At 37.1% G+C, this 20,479-nt stretch overlaps 1 protein-coding gene across 1 annotated transcript in view; it reads right to left on the reverse strand.

Annotated features, from left to right (window-relative positions):
* The window catches only part of LOC122024312 (dnaJ homolog subfamily C GRV2-like), a 39,800-nt gene extending 21,268 nt beyond the window's left edge, over positions 1 to 18,532 (reverse strand). The window contains exons 1-7 of the mRNA XM_042582916.1: positions 17,646 to 18,532; positions 16,829 to 17,062; positions 16,639 to 16,726; positions 7,738 to 7,946; positions 6,884 to 6,985; positions 6,751 to 6,813; positions 4,388 to 6,616 (exon numbers count right to left, since the gene is read on the reverse strand). Coding sequence (XP_042438850.1) covers positions 4,388 to 6,616; positions 6,751 to 6,813; positions 6,884 to 6,985; positions 7,738 to 7,946; positions 16,639 to 16,726; positions 16,829 to 17,062; positions 17,646 to 18,158 — 3,438 coding nt within the window. The 5' untranslated portion in view covers positions 18,159 to 18,532. The remainder of the gene's footprint in view (positions 1 to 4,387; positions 6,617 to 6,750; positions 6,814 to 6,883; positions 6,986 to 7,737; positions 7,947 to 16,638; positions 16,727 to 16,828; positions 17,063 to 17,645) is intronic.
* Positions 18,533 to 20,479: the final 1,947 nt, after the last annotated feature.

The raw sequence follows: 20,479 nt of genomic DNA on the forward strand, positions 1-20,479 counted from the left end.
TTGTCAAAATAATAGATAATGAATAAAAAAAATATAGCCCGGTGCACCAAGCTCCCGCCATGCGGGGTCCCGTGGAAGGATCCTTGTACGCAGTCTTACTCTGCTTTTTGCAAAAAACTGTTTCCAAGATTCGAACCCATGACCTTTTGGTCACATGGCAACAACTTTACCGTTGCGCCAGGCTTCCCTTCAAAATAATAGATAATGAATATTTGAACTTTTTCCTCCATATATGTCTTGGACATTATTTTAAATTTTGTATCACACCGGACAATATGGTCAAAATTTATTAGTTTGACAGGGACCGATAGACATGGATACCATAGTTGTTCATCTTCGTCAATCAATGGCAAACATCCCTCGTAATGTCATGTGCACTGAAATTCTATTCATTGTTGGGCATGGTTAGGCACCCCTGCCTCCCCTTTCACACACTAGAACTGGTTTCATAATTTGACCAAGCAGCCAGCGATGTGCTATTAGCTCTTGGTTGTGTATTTGTTCGACAATTTTTCCAGGAAACAAAATGTCAAAGTGATGCATGTTAAACTTCATTAGTCTCTTTTTTATTGATGGTAACAATATTCTTTTTCATTACTAGTGTACTGCAATCTAACTTCCTCTGAACTCTGTATACTGTTGTAGTTCCTAGTTGAGACCTCATTGAGGGAATTAGTTTCTGTTATTTATTATAGAAACTTTGAAATACGTATTGGCAAGTATAACTATGGTAGATCGTATGTGGATATTATATATTGGAATCATCTTTCTAATATGATAATCCCGTATTAAGATATTTGGGCAGTAGGTAACTCAGTTTTGGATATGAACTTATACTTAAAGTCTGAGCTGGTGGTTCCAAAAAGAACATTAATTTTTTTTTCCACAAATAGCATTTGCCGTGCTATATATAACTTGCTTTCCAGGTTATATTTGTTTTGTCTGCATTTAATATGAATGTCTAGAAACTAGCAAAAGATATGATTTTATGTTTCTTTCTTATAAGAATGAAAGTGTTTCTTTGTTTAGGTTACTGAGTTTTGTTTATGACCTTATACCTAGAATCTGAGCTGATGGATGCTGAAAGATTGTTAACAATTTTTTCTACGCATTGTAACATACTATGCAACTTACTTTCCAGGTTATGCTTGTTTTGCCAACATTTAGGATGAATGTCTAGCAGCAACAGCAGCAGCAACCGCCAAACCTTATCTCACTAGGTGGGTTCAGCTATATATATATGTAAATAAATTTTATCTTATTTTATTGTTACTAACCAAGTCTTTTTTGGTCTTCCTCTTCCTCGTTTGATGTGTGTATTTATCATAGTTTCACATCACCAAACCAAAGCATTTATTGGTCATCTAAGTACATGTTTGTACCATCTTAAACATATTAGTCTTCCCTCAATAGATGCAACTCTAACTCTTTCTAATGCTCTTATTTCTTATTCTATTTATCTTCGTATGTCCATACATCCATCTTAACATCCTCATCTCTGCAACTCTCATCTTCTGCTTACATGTTCGAGTCATAGCCCAACATTCGCACCATATAACATAGCAGGTATAACCGTTGTTTTATAGAACTTCCCTTAAAGTTTTAAAAGTATCTTATGATCACATAAAACACCCGGACGCTCTCCTTCATTTCAACCATCCTGCTTGTATTCCATCGTATTGCAAAAATGATCCTAAATACTTAAAACTCTCAATTCCAAACAACTCGCATCTTCTATCTTAACAATTGTCTTATTACGTCTAATATTGTTAAACTTAAATTTCATATACTCTGTCTTGACCAAGGTTTAAAATTTCGACTCGTGCCAAGGTTTCGGTCTTAAACCGAAACAATACGGTTTTGGTACCGTATCGTGCCATGCTGATATAGTTTCGGTATTTTTTAAATATAAAATATATTAATTAAAAACTAAAATATTTAACATAAATATTTTAAAAATAAACAAGATAAAAAAACAATCTTTTAAAAAGGAAAAGATATGAAAATAGATAAATAAATAAATAAAAGTTTTATTATAATTTTTAAATTAAAATAAATGAAATATAAAATTAATTAGATAATTTTATTAGGGTTTAATAAAGTCTCTTTAGATTATCTCTATTATAGCTAGGAATTGATTAAAATAATTAACTTAAGTTTAATTAAAAAAAAACTGAAATCCGACACCACTCGCGAGCCCACACGACTTCGGCGCTATCGCGGGATTGCGCGACCAGCCATGGCCGCGGGGATTGCGCGACCAGCCATCGCCGCGGGGATTGCGTGACTCCTTCGGCGCGACCATGTTGGTCGTACGACCCCTCTGCAGTGACCGCAGGGTCGTAGGATGCCTTCGCGGCAACAACAGAAGGGTTATGCGACCCCTCCACTACTGTTGCAGGGTCGAGTGACCCCTCCGCTGTGACCACGGGGTCGCGCAACACGTCGCACTTGTCGTGGGTCTGGTGTCGGGGTTGTGCCGGTGCCGGTCGCCGAGCGGAATGAGACGTTTCGCCCGTTTCTACCGTTTCGGCACGACACTTTAAACCATGGCCTTGACTCTACTAAACATAAACTTTTCACTTCTAGTGTTTCCCGCCTAGATTCTAGTTTAGCATTTACCCCTTCACGTGTCTTATCTATCAAAACAATATCATTTGCAAACAACAAGTACCATAATACTATGTCTTTAATATGTCCGGTAAGTTCATCCATTATTAGTATAAAAAGATAGGGACTTAGAACTGATCTTTGATATGACCCTATTTGTATTAGAAATGTTTCAGTTAATCCGTCTGAAATCTTCACATGCATATCCTTAATTAGTTCAATATATGTTACGCTAACACTTCTCTTTTCTAAAATTCTTCATATAATTTTTTTGTTGAGACTATCATAAGTTTTTTCTAAATTAATGAATATCATGTGTAGATCTTACTTTTGTTTGATACTTTTTAATTAGTTGTATGAGAAGATTATAGCTTCTATTGTCGACCTTTTAGGTATGAACTCAAATTGATTTTCAGTCACATTAGTCTCCTTAATCTTTTTTCTATTATTTTTTTTAAAGTTTTATGGTATGATTCATTAGTTTAATACCTTTATAGTTTGCACAATTTTGTACATCTTATATAAGGACACTAGAATACTTACCCTGATCAAACATTTTTTTTTATTTTCAATATCATGTTAAAAAATTTTATAAGTCATTCAATACCTTGTTTCCTAAGCACTTCCATACCTCAATCAGAATATCTGGTACAGTGACTTTTCCATTTTGCATCCTATTTAAAGTTTGTTCTACTTCTGAAGTTTGAATTCTACAACAAAAATTTAAATTTCTATACTAATTTGACATACTTAAATTACCTAAATTAAGTTGGTTACCTAAACCTTTATTAAAAAGTTGATAAAAATATATCTTCTACTGCTCTTTTATTTCGCCATCATTTACTAGTACCCTATTGCATTCATCTTTAATATATTTTATTTGAATAAGATCTCGTCTTCCCCCCTCTCTCACTTTAGTTATTCTATAAATGTTTCTTTCCCCTTCTTTTGTATCTAATTTTCAATATAATCGTTTAAAAGTTTCATTTTTTACTTCATTCATTTCTTAGTCTCTTTCTTGGCTATTGTATATTTTTTAAAGTTTTCCTCGTTCTTATAAATATATAATTCCTTATAGGTTATTCATTTTTCCTTCACTTTCTCATGTACTTTCTCATTCCACCATCAAAATTCCTTATTTAGTGGTGTATGCCCCTTTGACTCACATAGTACACTCACCAAATACTTGATGAATGTCTAGCAACTAGCAAAAAAAATGATTCTTTGTTTTTTTTATTATAAGAATGCAAGTGTTTCTTTGTTTACTTGCATGAGTGAGTTGACCGAGTTTCAAGTTTTCTAGGCTTGGGCCTTAGAAGGCGATCCATAGACCAAATATGCTACTTTATGGCTATATCCCAAAGCTGTAACAGCCAGTCCAGTGTTATGAATTGAATATGTCACTGTCCAGCTATAACCCAATGCTATAGCAGTCTGTCCCCTGCTATGAGCTTATATACATATATTGCTAACTTTTTGAGTTTCAAAGGAATATTACATAAAAATGAAAACACATTAATGTTTTCAAAACAACAGACATAAACAGATATTTAAGCTACGTAATCATGTTATAATATCATTCTAATAAGGCTGACAAATATGAATGCCACTACTTACAGAAGCTGCAATATTGATGGATCATGGATGTCATAGTACTTTGGTTTTCTCTTCTACAATCATATCTAGAATCTACGGATTCATAAAAACCAAGGAAGCAAATTGGATTATAACTAAATATAGTACTATAGTAGCAGTGTCCTTGAGTTAGTGAAACCACCTTCAAAAGTAACAGCAATCTGTGCCTCAAAGCTCGATCATCTGTTCTGTCCAACAAGACAGTAATATGAGCTGTACCGTCAAAATGCCCAATGGTTTTGTAATGTTGTTCATACACAATGGCCATTGCCCTTGCACAAAGCTCTCTTACTGCAGAGCCTCCACCACCACCAAAACCATCTAGTCTTCCCATATCACACCAATCATCCGATGAACCCAACTCATCAGGAATAGCACCATCAACAATAAGCCCAGTGTCTGCATCACATAAGAAACGATGGTACAATGCTCTGAAAAAGGCAACAGGGTCACGTAGAGGGAAGTCTTGTGCTCCACAACTGCTTCCACTTTCCAGAAGCAAACGCAGATAATACTGTCCGACACAAACTTCTTTTGATAAGCTGGGGTAGCTCACTAAAAATTCTGCATAGTTCCATGAAATCTTAGTTGCATTATCCTGTCCATTGACTTCAAGCATAGCACCTTCAGGGAGAATATCCTGTGTCCGCTCTTTTTCAACATCCAGTTTATGAACTTCTGCTTGCAAAGCCTCACGAAGCTCTTGTCTAGTCCGTTCATTCCATATTAGATCAGCACGATTATGATCTAGACCAAATGCTCTCCAGAATCCATACCAATTGCACAACAACCTACCTGATCCAACAGGAGTGTTTTCTACAACTACCTGTGCTGGGACAGCAAACTCCGGATTCATTGAACTAACATAGTTTGAAGAATCAACAGACACAGAAGCATTTGGATCTGTCATTTGTGATATAGGTACTTGATGAACATGATCATAAACAACAATTCCCGAAGGAGCATTATGCTGGACCCCATATGTAAGTTCACTGGGATTGCTTACGGCAGGGTTGGCAAATGGAGAAACTAAATACTGTCCCGAGTTTGATTCTTGGAAAGGCTTCAGATTACTTTGTGTCACCACTGAAGCATTAGTTGAATCACCATCTTGAACATTTTGAAGAGAATTCATCCCAGATTCCTGAGGCATAATAGCTATTCCAAAATGGCCTTGCCTCTGCTGAAGTATGCGCCTTTGTCTTCTCTTTGTTAAAGGAACTTCATTTAATTGGCTCTGATCTTCAGAAGCAGCATCTATTCGTGTGTGCAAATAAGCAACAAGCCCAGGGGGAATAACTCTTGAAAGTAAATCAAGAGCTGGTTGATAAGAATCAGCCCAAAGTGCTACAAGTTGTCGATTAACATCACGGCGCTCCCTAGTAAGAAGAAAAAAAGCATGCAGCAAGTGCCTCAAAAGAGCACCATCTCTTAAGGCAGCATCACGCATAGATTCTGCTGCAATTGCATCCTCCTCTGCTATAGTACGCATAATGACAGCTATTGTCTCTCTCACACTTTCTGCAGGGTGCCCAAATAATGCAAACAAGCGGCGACGTAAACCAGCAACCTGGCGTAGCAACTCAACAAAAGTAGTGTGTTGAGTTGTTTCACCTTGTGGTGCACAAAGCATAGCTTCAAGAACTTCCACAACTGACATGGAGAACAATGGAGAGACAGATGTGGGTTTTAACCTATTTACAAGAACAGTCACAGAATTTTGATGTGCAAATAAGACAGACTTTGTATGCATATAAGTGGCATGCGTCTCCCCCTTTGAATCAACAGATATACTAGAATCACCAGGACCACCTCCTATAAGCATTGATACCAATCCAGCTGCTTCAGCTGCTACACCTTCTGAGCCATTTCTTAGTAGACCCATTATTCTTGCAACTGCAGCAGGAAATGATATAAGATGAGATGCAGCAGCTCTTGATACAAGTATCCTTCGTAAGGATGCAATGAACCCAATGATTGTAGCTGCTGCTTTGGGTGATGGAGGGGGAAGTGGAGAAGCATCTGGAGGAAGGTTGGGTGTTGCTGGAAGCATTGTGATCAAAGCCATTAAGACTACCTCAGGCACTTCAAGATGAGGAGGCACTCCACTATATGGTATGCAAGCATTAAACTCCCTTATTCTTCGCCATAACCTTGCTCTTGAGCCAGGGACGTTACCAGCTTCACCGACGGCATCTTTTGCAGCCGCAGCTAAATGTTTCAAGTGCATGGATGCAGTTTCTATATCAGAAACAGGATGCTGCTGACTAAGAGGAAGTTGCCGCATCTGAAGATAAAAACTTCCACAAGGAGGATCTATACGGTGGCCAGGCATGGTCAATCTTGGCAATATGGGAACTGGACTTTGGCGCTGAATAATGAAAATTGATAAGCTATAATGTAGAATCTCCTTTTTATATTCATAGAGCAAGTAATAAGAAATGATCAAGCAAGACACATGGTGGAGAATTTGAATAAAAAAGGAAAAAAAACAACCCCACAAACCTCTGATTGCAGAACATCGCGCATTGCTGCCAGTAAGCTGTCCCGAGAAGTGCTTGCATACACCTATTTTAAGAGCCACATGAGAAAATTACAAATGAAACATGGATGTTTTTAAAATTACAAGATTACTTACATGAACAGGACATCCATCACTGAACTCAACTGCAAACATCTGTGGTTCTTCCGAAAACCGAACAAGAGAACTTACAACAGAAAGGGGACGAGCAATGACAGCCTACAAAATTCAATTTTACTAATATTGCATTCCAGATAAATATACATGATTTTATAAAGCACTCCAGGTAGGCCCCATATTTGTGCATATTAGAAGACTGCATTGCAAAAAGCATATGAGATTATCCATATGAATTTGGCTCTATAGGTGGGCTTTAGGCATTACATGTGGTCCACTAATTGGCAACTCAAATAAACCCTATTTCCGTCCATTTAAATTTTAAACCACCTTGAGTAAAACCAGACAAAATTGAATCATTGCTTTGTTGGAAAGGTAGACAATTGTGATTATGTCATGAACCATGTTATATTATATGTTCTAATGGCACGCAACCATAGACACAGCTAGATGAATCATTGATTACTTCGTGTTTTAGTTTTTATCTGCTGCATTGTACATACTCATGGCATATATGGATGCTACTTTATGTTATATATTATAAGATATGTTAATTATCATACAGTCAATTAATATGAAGTATATTGTGTTTTACATTGTATGAGTTGATTAGGTTGACATATACTATGCTGATTATGCCTTTAATAAGTTGGTTCCACATGTAAACCATTTTTATCAATAAATACAATATGGACCAAACATTCTCCCACATATGTGCATGCACACTGCATTTCTGTTGTTTAATAGATCTCCCACATAACAACTGCATGCATCTTTTTAAAATCCTTGATTCCAAATTGCACAAGGAATCAACATAGCACCATGTCAAGAATAGTTCAATGCCATTAAAATACCTCATAGTTATCTGGGCGTCTTTCAATAATTGCAAGTTTAGTAAGAATAAGCTGCCGAGATACAGAATCCCCTTGTTCTCCAAGGCCCCCTTTTGGTCCAATTCCAAGATTTGGACTCTCAACATTAGCTGTGCCTTTTGCAGCAGAACGCAACCTTGTTACAGACCATTCCCCATAAGGATTCTCATTTGCTCCAACTGCTTCCTTTGCTGTAAGACAAGTATACTATTGAAAAAATTAAGCTACAGTGATATGTTTATTGTATAGAAAGTGCAACATACAGCAGCAGAAAAGAAAAAGTTCCACTAGATTTCATTATTCCTACTTGTAAGAAAAAAAAGGGTTTTCATGAGATTATAATGCCCAATAGCCCATAAAAGTTAAACAAGATATAGTCTGTTTTTTCAGGGGAAAAAAACAATAATTAATTGTATTGACAATGACGTAGAGCATCGTGTCAAAACAATATGAATTTGCATCAACTATATAAGAAATCAAATTATTCAACTAACAAGCAATATGAGCAAAATTTATATTTATTCATTGGCTAGACAAAATAGAACAAACATAGTCTTGATGAACAAATAAATCACTGGCCAATCACCACGATGTGTGCAGCTGATGTATGGTTGAGCACTTGCATAATGATATTGCATGCACTATGTGGTCCATAATTTTTAACTAATATTATTAGTTCTATTAACAATGATGTACAACAACATGTGTCAAGAATCTATGAGTTGACATCTACTATATAATTACATCAAATTAATCAACTAAATAAACAATAGAAACGAGATTTATGTTTATGAGTGCACAAATATATTAATCATTTTCAGCAATCCATAATTCACTACAAAATCTTTTCCTAATGAATCTAAGCAATATATACAATACAAGCAGATACAACAATGTGCATTAACCAACTAATCCAATCAATATGTAAGAAAATTTACATATGAACTTCAGCAATGCACAGATATCATCATTATGTGACAAAACAAGTTTCATTATTAGCTTGGTCATGACTTGAATTTTAACAAGCTTAAATTTAGTGTAGCATGGATAATCCTTATGTGACCACGAGGAGATGCAATTCATTCCTTCAAAACTTCATTGCATTATTAGGAATGTAAACAAGCCGAGCCGAGCCGAGCCGAGCTGAGCTTTAAGGTATTCAAGCTTGTTTGAAAAGGTAACCGAGCCAAGCTTAAAATGAACCAAGCTTTTGAAATGATTGTTCAAGCTTGTCTTGATTTATTTTTTATGAGCTTGAGCTTTTTTGAAGCTTGGCTTGAACTTAGTTTGTTTAGATGTTATCGAGCTCTCAATTCAAGCTTGGCTTAAGCTTGGTTGAGCTTATTCGTTTATATGTCCTTAATTCAAGTTTGTTTGATTGTTTGAAACCTTTAGTTGTTTGATTGGTTATTGAACTTAATAACTCAAACTTATTTGATTATTTTATTTTATTTTATTGTTTATTTAGCATATTGATAAATTTATTAATGAATATTCATGTTCACGAATGTTGTTCATTCATGAACGTTGTTCACTAACGTTAGCGAGCTAAACACATATATGTTCAAGCTTATTTGTTTAGTTTAACGAGTTGTTCGAGCTTGTTTGTTTAATTGATCTTATGTATATTAAACGAACATAAACAAGCTCTTACCAAGCCGAACACCAAGATTGTTTACGAACGCTTGGTTCATTTACAGCCCTATGCATTATTAAACTATGAAAAAGAGGCTTTCGCTTCTATTCTCTTAGGCAGTTTAACAGTTGCAAGAACATTGGGAGTGGAGTGGCCCTAGGGGATACCATTTGAGAAGGTTAAATTATCTGCGATTCATGCAAGGATAAAGTGTACAACCCAGTTCCAGATTAAACAAATAGATTAAATCTAGAAAAAAAATGTTTTTCAAATAGTTCATATATAAAAACAATGGAATAAAGGAAGATAGACATTAGTATTGGATGAACTTACTATCTATTTGAGATACACCTCCTGGTTATATCATTTGATGTATATTGTGTGTGGATGATATTATGCTAATTGATGAGCAAAAATAGATCGAACTTGAAGTTGAATTATGGACAAGAACTATGGAGATCAAGATTGTAAATCAAGAACAAAAATAAATAAAATAAATGAAATGTAGTTTCAGTATTAAGAAAAAGGTAAGAAAATGGTTAAGATGAATGGATATAAAATTTTTGTTGATGTGTTAAATATCTTGGATACATTAATTAACAAGAAAGAGATATTAATGAAGCTAACATTAATTTTTTTTAATAAAAAAAGCAAGTGGTTGAGAGAAACAATTGCTCTTGGAATCTTGTGTGATTGTCGTGTGACTGAGGCAAAAAGATTTTTTTTTCAAAACATTGTGGTACATTATAAATATTAGGCAAATAGGAAATATTACACATACAAAGTTATTGTAATGAAGATAAAAGAAAAAAAGAAGCTAAAATGAACGCACGAAATTTTAATAAAATGGATAAAATTAAAAATTATTATCCAAGAGCAATTAGGCGTAACTTTGATAGATGATAAAAGATTAAAAAATAAATAAATAGTTTATGATGCCATTAACATATCAATAGACACTATAACTAGCCAAGCTGAATCTTTTGGAGTTGAACATGTAAGAAATGGAGGATGACCAAAGACCACTCTAGTCAATATCATGAAAAATGATTTAAGAGATTTTAATTTTACTAGTGATATAAACTTGTTTAGAGTTTAATGGAGAAATAAGAGCCAAATAGTTAGAACTAACAAAGTTTGATGATGGAAATTAATAAGATAGAATAGAAGGGAGTGGCACATAAAAAGTTATCGTAACGAAGATTTTAAAAAAAAAATAGAACATACAAAATTTCACTAAAATGGATAAAATTAAATATCATTTCCCAAGAACAATTAGGTACAACTTTGGTAGATGATAAAAGAAAATATTAGTTTAAGACGCTATTGACATGTCAATAAATATTATAACTAGCAAAGACGAATCCTTTGGATTGAACATGTAAGAGATAGAGGAAGACCCAGGAACACTCTAGTTAACATAATTAAAAATGAATTACAATATTTAAATTTTATGAGTGATCTAGCCTTGACTAGAGTTTAATAGTTGGAATATATATATATATATATATATATAGAGAGAGAGAGAGAGAGAGAGAGGCTTGCTAATTAACCAATTCAATCCCTACTATATTAAATAAAATAATAATAATGTGCAAGATGATCTAGCAGAGAAACTGACTTTGCATCATTATCCACCATCAGTTAGAACTAGGTTCCAAGAGTTTAAACTACATATCTACTAGTGAATTTGACAATTATCTTGAGGAGGTAGGAACTTGCTTGAAGAAAACCCCAAATCCTGTATTATTACTGGAATAAGAATACTAAAGAGAAGAAAATTTCTTATCACGCTAATTAAGACCTATTTCATCCACAGGACACATGAGCTACTCGTTTTGTGAGCCACGAGTTACTTCTTTCTTCTTAGTTGGGACTCTACCTTCCATGATTTTGATGGTGGTAATTCTAGTAATTTCAAAACATTCAAACTTCATAATATCATTGCATCCTTCTCACTTGTTGATGGGACCATGAGTCCAATGAGTTAAACTGGATACAATAGTAAATGTAACAAACATCTTGAGAAAACAACTGCAGGTGCTATCATTATCACCATTATTTGGGAACCCCTACCAATTCCCTACCAATTGGGTCCGAGCTCTTCTACGACTTACCATCTTTGTTCCAAACACTGGAGGAAATGAGACAGGCTGGGAGTGGAGGTGAGACAGGCTGCAGCAAACCAAACACTGGAGGAAATGAGACAACCGTCTGCAAACCAAAACTTGGGGGGCAATGAACGAAAGAAGTGGGCAGACCTATTCTTATCGAACAGGTTATTCGAACAGGAGAATGCCCTACAATTTATGCAACAAACTACGGAGCAAGTTGCCTTGGAGATGGAAGATATGGACACAATTAAGGTTGCAGTGGGTGATTGCTTGGTTAGTCATTTTGTTGGATGTTTTCCTGGTTGGCGGGCCATTAATGCCACGGCAAAGAGGTGGAAAGTAGAGTATGATGTTCAGGCTCATAAGACGATGTAGCTCCTGTTCAAATTCAAAAATGCTGAGGACTGTGAGAAACTCTTGTATGGTGGTCTGTATATTGCACTTGGATGCCCCCCATACCTTAAGCACTTGCTGAAGGAGTTTCTTCTTTCAAAGGGAGGAGCTTCAACGTCTACCGGTCTGGGTGCAAATTTTTAATCTCCCTCTTCAGTGTTGGACGGTTCGTGCATTGAGCAAGCTAGCCTCACTGATTGGCCGACCACTATACATTGATCAACTAACTAGAAAGCAGGAGCGCATCAACTATGCAAGAGTTCTTGTAGAGGTGGACGTTAGAAAGGAACCACCGGCTGCCATCCCTACAACTCTTCCTGGAGGCATGGAGGTAGATCTTCCACTTCGCTATAAATCTAAATTCAAATTTTGTTTAACTTGCCAATGCATGGGGCACTATCATTCGCACTGCGATGCCACGGATAATCAACAACCGGGAAAAGAATCTCAACTCTTGGCCCAACAATCAATGCCGGAAGCACTTGCTGAGCATAGTTTGGAGATGGTGGATGGGGCTGAATTAGCCACTCATATTGAACCAGCATGTGAAGAAGATGCAACCCCTGTGGAATTGCTGCATACTGGAAAAGGGCAACCGACCATTGAGGTGGAGGAAGGAGTAAATGTCTATCTTGGTGGGGATATTGTTGTAATCGATTCTACTCGACCTGGGGAGAAGACACTGTTAGCTAATGAACAGCGGGACTCATCAAATAGTGAGTGTGACCTTAATGAAGATGGAGTGATGGAGAAATGGACTGTCCACACTCGAAAAAAGGGCTCTAGAAGGCAAAAGCTAGAGGTCAACCAAACAGATAGATCATCCGAAGCCTGCACAGATTTGGCCACAGCAAGTATTCACTCGAAGGACCAGAAACAAAGGCAAAGCTGTCCAAGAGGAAGGTCTCCAACATGAGGTGGGTAATGCATAAAGAAATTTAGGATCATCATCCAAGGAAGATGAGGTTATCGCACCAGTGCAAGGAGGGAAGAAACTAGTCATTTCTGGGTGGCCCAAGCCGTCTCAGGTTTGATTAAGATTGGTGCATGGAATATTCGAGGCTTCAACAAAGGCCTCAAACAGAAGGGGGTAGAAAGCCTCTTTCAGGACCACAAACTGGGAGTATTAGGGGTGCTAGAGACAAAGCTTTCAGTCTTGAGTTTTCAAAAATTAGTATTAGGGGTGCTAGAGACAAAGCTTTCAGTCTTGAGTTTTCAAAAATTGAAGACGCAAAGGTTTCAACAATTTCAGGTGGCACAACAAGACAATTCTGAAGGTAGAAGCAAGACACTATTAGTTTGGGATGACCAAAAGATCAATCTAGTGGTGTAAATGGCATGATCAATATGTGCATTGCATGGCTTGCAAGATATCCCACAAGCTATTTGCAATCACATTTGTATATGGACAATTATCTATAGTTGGAAGGAAACCACTGTGCGAAGGCTACAAAGAATAGCTGCTCATATGGAACATCCTTGGCTTGTTCTAGGTGACTTTAACACATTCCTCTCAGCTGACGAAAAATGTGGTGAATCCTGGTCATGCCATATAGTATATCTAATTTCTGGACTTTTGTGTCTTCAGTCAGTTTGGAGGATCTGACCTACACAGGTTGTAGGTACACTTGGACAAATGGGTCTATCTAACCATTGGTTTGAAGCCAAGCTGCGTAGTTTTGCAAACTTCACTCCACCAGGCTGCCTCTCTGACCATTCGACCTGTATAATTACCATCCTGGATGGTGACAATCATTTTCCTAAACCTTTCACGTTCTTTAATATGTGGGCCAAGCATGACACCTTTTCACAGCTTGTTGAAACAAAATGGGCAGCACACAAACAACAGATTTATAAAGGTACCGCTCAGTTTCATATCTTGCAGATTTTGAAGCTGCTGAAGCCGGATCTGAAGCAATTGAATGTCGAACATTGTCAGCACATTTCAGCAAGGGCGGCTGCTGCACGTTAGCGACTAGATGAGATACAGGATGCTGGTTTGACTCTTGGTGCAATGCCCGACAACTACAAGGAGATACAACACTTGGCAGCCCATTTTAACGCCATTGAACATAGCTTCTGAATGCAACGTGCTACGCTGGGATACTTCATGCAAGTGGACAGCAAGTCCTCTTATTTTCATGCACTTGTAAAAAGAAATAACAAAAGGAATGAGGTCACAATTGTGGAGAAGGAAGATGCAGCCTTACGGAATCATCTACATTGGTGGTGCAGGCATTCATAGCATACTTCCAAGGCCTGCTCGGGACAACAAGAAACCGAACAACATTTCCTTATGATTGCCTGAAGTTTGGACGGAAGTTAGATTCTGCCCAACAAGAACAGATTGTTCATCTCCCCACAGCTGAGGAAATAGGATGCCAGGATCCGATGGCTATGGTTCAAAATTTTTCAAACAAGCTTGGGACACGATTGGAGGGGACTTTACTACTGCTGTACTGGAGTTTTTCAACAGCGGTAAGTTGCTAAAAAGATGGAACCATACCTTGATATCTCTTGTCCCAAAGTCAGCCCATGCGGACAAAGTGACAGAATTACAAGCCGATCTCCTGTTGTACAGTTTTCTGCAAGGTTATTTCGAAAATCTTAGCGAGCAGAATGTCTGTCGTATTGTATCAGATATTACATCAATCCCAAGCAGCTTTTGTGCAAGGTCATCTCATTATTGACAATATTCACATGGCCCAGTAGCTTTTTAGAAGGTACAACAGGAAACGGATTTCTTCGAGCTGCATTATGAGGATTGATCATCCTTGGGACTTCCTGCATGAGGCCCTTATTGGACTGCAATTCCCGGAAAAATTTGTTGCATGGATTATGGAGTGTGTGACTACCACATCCTTCTCGGTGGGGGGACATTTGGTCTTTTCTAAGGACCCTGAGGCCCGAGACAAGTTGACCCTTTGTCACCATATCTTTTTGGTATTTGTGTGGAAATATTTGGGAGACAAATACCACAGTGCATAGGCAGCCCTAGTTTTAATTTCCATCCCAAGTGTGCCCACCTCATACTAGCACACTTGGCCTACGCAGATGATCTACTTCTTTTCAGCAAAAGCGATGCAGGTTTAGTTGGTACACTAACTACTTGCTTACAGGAATTTGGTGTGGCCTTCGGATCAACAAGCTAACGTCCTATATCCATCTAGCTGAGGTTGATGACACGACACTGATGCAGCTACTTTCCATTCAATGTTTGGCCTCAAAAGACACTATCTTACGAGAGCAAGGCGCAGCTCATTACCTTCGTACTCCAGGGAGTGGATTGTTTCTGGTTATCTATTTTACCACTTCCTATAGGTATTATTGATCGTATTTACAACATATGCAAATCTTTCAAGTGGGCATCTAAACATCCACCAGTCTCTTGGGCAGATATGTGTAGACCCAAGGATAAAGGTGGTTTGGGGTCTCAGGACTTACGTGCTTGGAACTTACCTCTCTTGGCTAAAGTGTTATGGCAGATACATGCCAAAGAGGATACGCTTTGGATAAAATGGGTGCATCACATTTACCTAAGGCGTAATGTATGGTCTTGGAAGGTCGTCCACACGGACTCCCCACTGATTAAGCGATTGCTTCAGATACAGGACCTTGTCCTATTGGCAGCTGGGACATCGGAGGCTACTAGACAGATGTTGGCAGATTGGTTTACTCGAGATGATGTAGTGGCTTGAGCTTATGATTTCTTTAGGAAGCCCAGCCCTAAGAAACCATGGGTCTGAACAATGTGAAAGGCATATATTCAGCATGTAGTTACATTTTGGATGTTGGCGACGTCTCCCCACTAGAGATAGACAGGAGTACTTGGAAGATCAACAGTATACCTTCTGCCATTTGGAGCATCTTTTCTTTGAGTGTCCCCCCATTGTGGAGCTTTAGAGGAGGATTAAAGAATGGCTTCATATGCGATAGGAGATGTCTATGTCCGGCGGATGATGCAAGTCTTTGGGAGATACTACCTAGGGAGTAGGGTGTCAACAAAGGCCTGTGATCTGGCTTTGTCTTCCATGATTCTTTGGAGTGTACAAACTCATGTGTACCCGTCTTTGTGAGTATACTCTAATCTGACATTGCGTCAGACATAAGTAACTCGCAAGGACTAGTGGTTTGATTGGGGTGAGTGTCTGATGGCTTCCCATTAGCTATATGGGATGGTTGATATTGGTGATTGGGCTTGCCTAATCCAATTTGTATCTCTTTTTTCTTTGGATTCAATATATTTTAATTTATCCAAAAAAATTATCACCATTGTTTGGGCATCCCTTCCAATGAAGAAGAAAAGAAATTTGCCTTGGGTAGAACGGATCATTCATTTACCAAGTTATTCTTTCATCTAGCAAGAAGCAGTACAAATTGATTTGAGTTATAAAGTAATTTGCAATATTACTCCTTTCATTTATGAAATTAAAAAAAAATCCCCTCAGTAATCCAACAAAACTAGTTCATTAGCATACTAACAAATGGCATCAAAACACAATAGTGTATCGGTTTCACAATCAACAAAGCTTGGTCTGTGGTTGTCTAGCTATCAACCCTCTAAATATCTTTCCATGTCCTAGTCAGTATAACAACCCACTTTTCTGTGTTATTTTAATCATAAATGTATGTTCTTGAGTAATTGAGTGAAGATTCATTTGAAATTCAAAAGTTCACAGAAGGATTTCAAATACACCCTAATAAGCAAATGAGAACTTCAATGGATCATCACGAGTCTACCTCTTTTATTTAAAAAATCTGCAATTGTCATCTTCTGAGAACTGTCAACAGACAATGACAAGCCAACAGTAGTTTTCGCAGTCTTAATCTGCAAAGATATCATCCAACAGAGATTATTTCATAAAAAAGTTATCCTATATTTGACAATAACAAAGCAGAGGAAACAGCATTCTATAGAAAACAATCTTACCAGGTATGATACAATTGCAGAATTAGAAGTTCCAGAGGCAGCTTTAAAAGCTTTACTTTTTCTACCGTACAGAGGGCACAAAATGAACCCTCCTGAATCTGCACCGCTATTTCCATAATTGTCTGTGAGGAGTATGATTGGTGGAGAATCCATGTCCCTGAAATCCAAACACCACTGTGGATCTCCAGATTGCCCTTCAATAAGTTCAACGCCAGTAGATGCGACCTTCAATTTCTGTAGAAAAGATTGTAGTAATGTAAGTGAAACCAAGAACTATGATTACCGAGCAACAATTGCATTCTAGAATGTGGAAACAAAGTTTTCTGATGAGCTATAGATATTTTACATAGCTGAGTTTCTTCATTTAGCAATCCATACAACAGTAGCCAAAGTTAGCAGAAAAATCTATGTCAAGGTATACACCATGACAAATACTATGAAACATTTATCAGGTTCGTTGGAGTAAGCCTTTCATTGGATTGTCAGGGGGGAAAACCAAATGGATACAATGATCACTTAGCAACCCAATACTGTCAAGAATCTAACAGAAGCATACGACTATCATACTCAGATATCAGGTTTAGATATGTAAATGATTTCTAGTAATTCTGATAAGCCAAAAATAAGGCAGAGGAACACCAGGCACGTAATCTTAGGTTCTGTTTTAACAGACAGCCAAAAATTGTAACACCATCACTCTCCATCGGACAGCATAAATACCAAATTCAGACTCTGGATTATTGGCTAAGAACAAACAGCAGATAGATCATTCGTCCAACCATTCAGTGCAATCATATAGCCAAGAATTAGAACATACATATGGAACCCAAGTGGAAGTCCTTCGCCGGAGATGAAGCACTGGGAATTCCATGATTGGCCCCAACCTTCCCCACCTGAGACGGTGCAGCAGTGTCAGGATGCTCGCCCTAAACCTCGACGATAACTTGATAGCCTTGAACTTCCCCTTCCCATCTGTCCGTACGCTAACAGTAAACTCCTGCGAGCCAACATCATCTCCCCGCCCCAGCACAGGAGCCGCCCCTTCGAAGTCTTCCGGAGCATCGTAAGAATTGGTGGCGGCCAGCGTGGTAGGATCCAGCGTTATGATGGCGTTGCTGGAGATGCACAAGATTCGCTTGTACCGGCCGCGCCACGAGTGCTTGATCACCAGGTACCGAGCCAAGTACTCCGGCTCCTCGGGGACCCCGGGCCCGGAGGGGGCGGAAGCCTGCGCGGCCAAGGGCGCTGGCTCCATCTGCGGGGGGTGGTGGTGCTGCTCTACCGAGGGGGAGGCGGAGGTGGAGGTGGCGTAGCGGCTGACAAAATCCATGGTGGGCGAAGGCAGGGACTCTAGGTATCGGGTGCGCTGCGCATTAGGCGAGAAGGGGAAGAGCCGTGAGCCCGCCTTCGAGTGGAACGGGCCGTCGCGTGACTGATTCGCACCCAGCGCTCCCGATCTCCGGCGAGGCAGTCTCGGGGATTCCTGGCCCGCGCCGCCTCGTCGATCGGTGGATCAGCTCCTCGAAATCAAACGAAGATGACAACCGGATCGTCCTCCCCTCCACTTCGTCGTCGTCCTCGTCCTCTGCGATCTCTTGGACGGCGACGGGGAATCCGGTGGGAAATGGAAGTGGCAGTTCGTCGGCGGTGATCGAAGACGCCTCAAGAAATGCAAATGAATTGTCAAGAAGGGGTTCGATTGTGGTCCCACGAAGAAGCCGGTTTATCACTATTGTTTCCTTAATTACTTTTACATGCATATTATTAATTTTTCTCGAAGCAAATAAAATCCAATTTCATGGAATAATAACAATTTTTTTATAAATGCAATTTACTGAATTCTAAGCTAACGGTATTTTTTTTTTAATGTAATTGTATGTGGATAATAATGGAAGTAATTGACATTAGGAGTGAAGCATGCTTACTGAGCTGCGTTTAAGAGACTGTTAGTCGTTGAAGCTAATGAAGTAAACAGACTTCTATATAGATTGTTATTGAATATGCTCTTCTTGTAAATGAGAAAATATTTGAGTAAAACTTAAAGGGAGTTGTTCTTTTTCTATAATATTAAAAGATTATTTTAAAATTATATTAAGAATCATTTTATACTTAAATTTTGAATACAATTTATGAATATTAAAATTTACCTATTTATTTTTTTAATCTAAATGGACAGAATCATAATCTAAAACTTTTTTATAACTATTTTATGTTTAACTTTTGAATTTAATATATAAATACATTCGTTCATGCGTTTATATTAATCAATATAATTATTTAAGATGATGATAATTAACCATAGTATAATTTCGAATTATATATATGGTTTTAACATGATCATATGATTTAAAATTGTTGTGCAGTTTTAACTATAATTGTTATATAATTTTATTTATTTAAAATTTTGATCATTTAAAAACATGCATGAACTTTGGAAATTGGATGATCTCCAATATTATATTTATGTATTTATATTTAAATTTTAATTAAAAAATAATTATATAACAGTTTGGAGTAAAATTGTTATGTGTTCATTTTTGAATTGTTTAGTCATTTTTAATCCATTTGATCACCTTCAAAATATATTCTGAGTGATCAAATTTTAATCATTTAGCATCGTCCTAAAAATATATCATGATTTGTAGAGAAAATTTTAAAAAAAAACACCTTTTATTCATATCATTAAAAAGATAGATTCCTTCCCAAGGCAATAGTATGTTCTCAGTTTCTTACTTTCTTACCTACTTAGGATGAGTCAATTAATAATAACTTTTTCTTAATAAGTGATTAATAAGCGATTAATTTAAATATATTTGGTTGATGGATCTGATTAGATTGATTATTCTTAAAATTAATCAGTATAAATTGGATATAAATTATCACTGAATAATAATAATAATAATAATAAGATCGAATTTTTGTCAAAATAAGTAATTTCGGGTGGTCTCCTTTTTCCTATTGTTCTCAATAAAGGATTGTTATTAGTATATGGGGTAATCTTCGTTCGTGGGGGATGTCCTTCTCCATAATCCATAATTCTCATAGAGCTTTCAGAGCATCTTACTTGTAATGGTTGTGGTATGAAATTACTAATACTACTAGATTCGACTGAATTCATTAAATTTACTGTAGAAAAGTAATCTTGTTTTTTAGCTATTATATTGTGATCTTTATCAAAATATAACATTCAGTCATGTTCTAATTTATGGTGTAGGAGGTCAAATTTTTCTAATTCTTCTAAATCTTCTTTAGTGAAATAAATAGCTATTTCAAATGGGATGTAAACATATTCATTTAGGTCATCTTAAAATAAATAATTATTCTCAGCAATGTTGTTTGTATTAGTTTCCAGTGTACTATATTCTGTGTTCATTAAGTTCATATTATCTTGATTTTCTTCATGATCTTCTTCTTGTGATGTTGAGGATTTGTAATTATGAAATCTTACTATGGAGCTACCGTGTCTATCTTTATAAATAATGGATTTTGTTGGTTGTAAAGTTTGTGGTTTAGTGCTTAGCTCCAGATTAAGAGTCCAATCTAATCTGACAAGTAAAGTAGATGAAAAGTCTTTGGATTTTAAGAAATAAATTCCTTTTGTAGTAAGGGTTTCAATGATATTAGTAATTTAAACTTTAAAATTATTGTTAA

The sequence above is a fragment of the Zingiber officinale genome, chromosome 1A (genome assembly GCF_018446385.1).
Source record: "Zingiber officinale cultivar Zhangliang chromosome 1A, Zo_v1.1, whole genome shotgun sequence".
Lineage (NCBI taxonomy): Eukaryota > Viridiplantae > Streptophyta > Magnoliopsida > Zingiberales > Zingiberaceae > Zingiber > Zingiber officinale.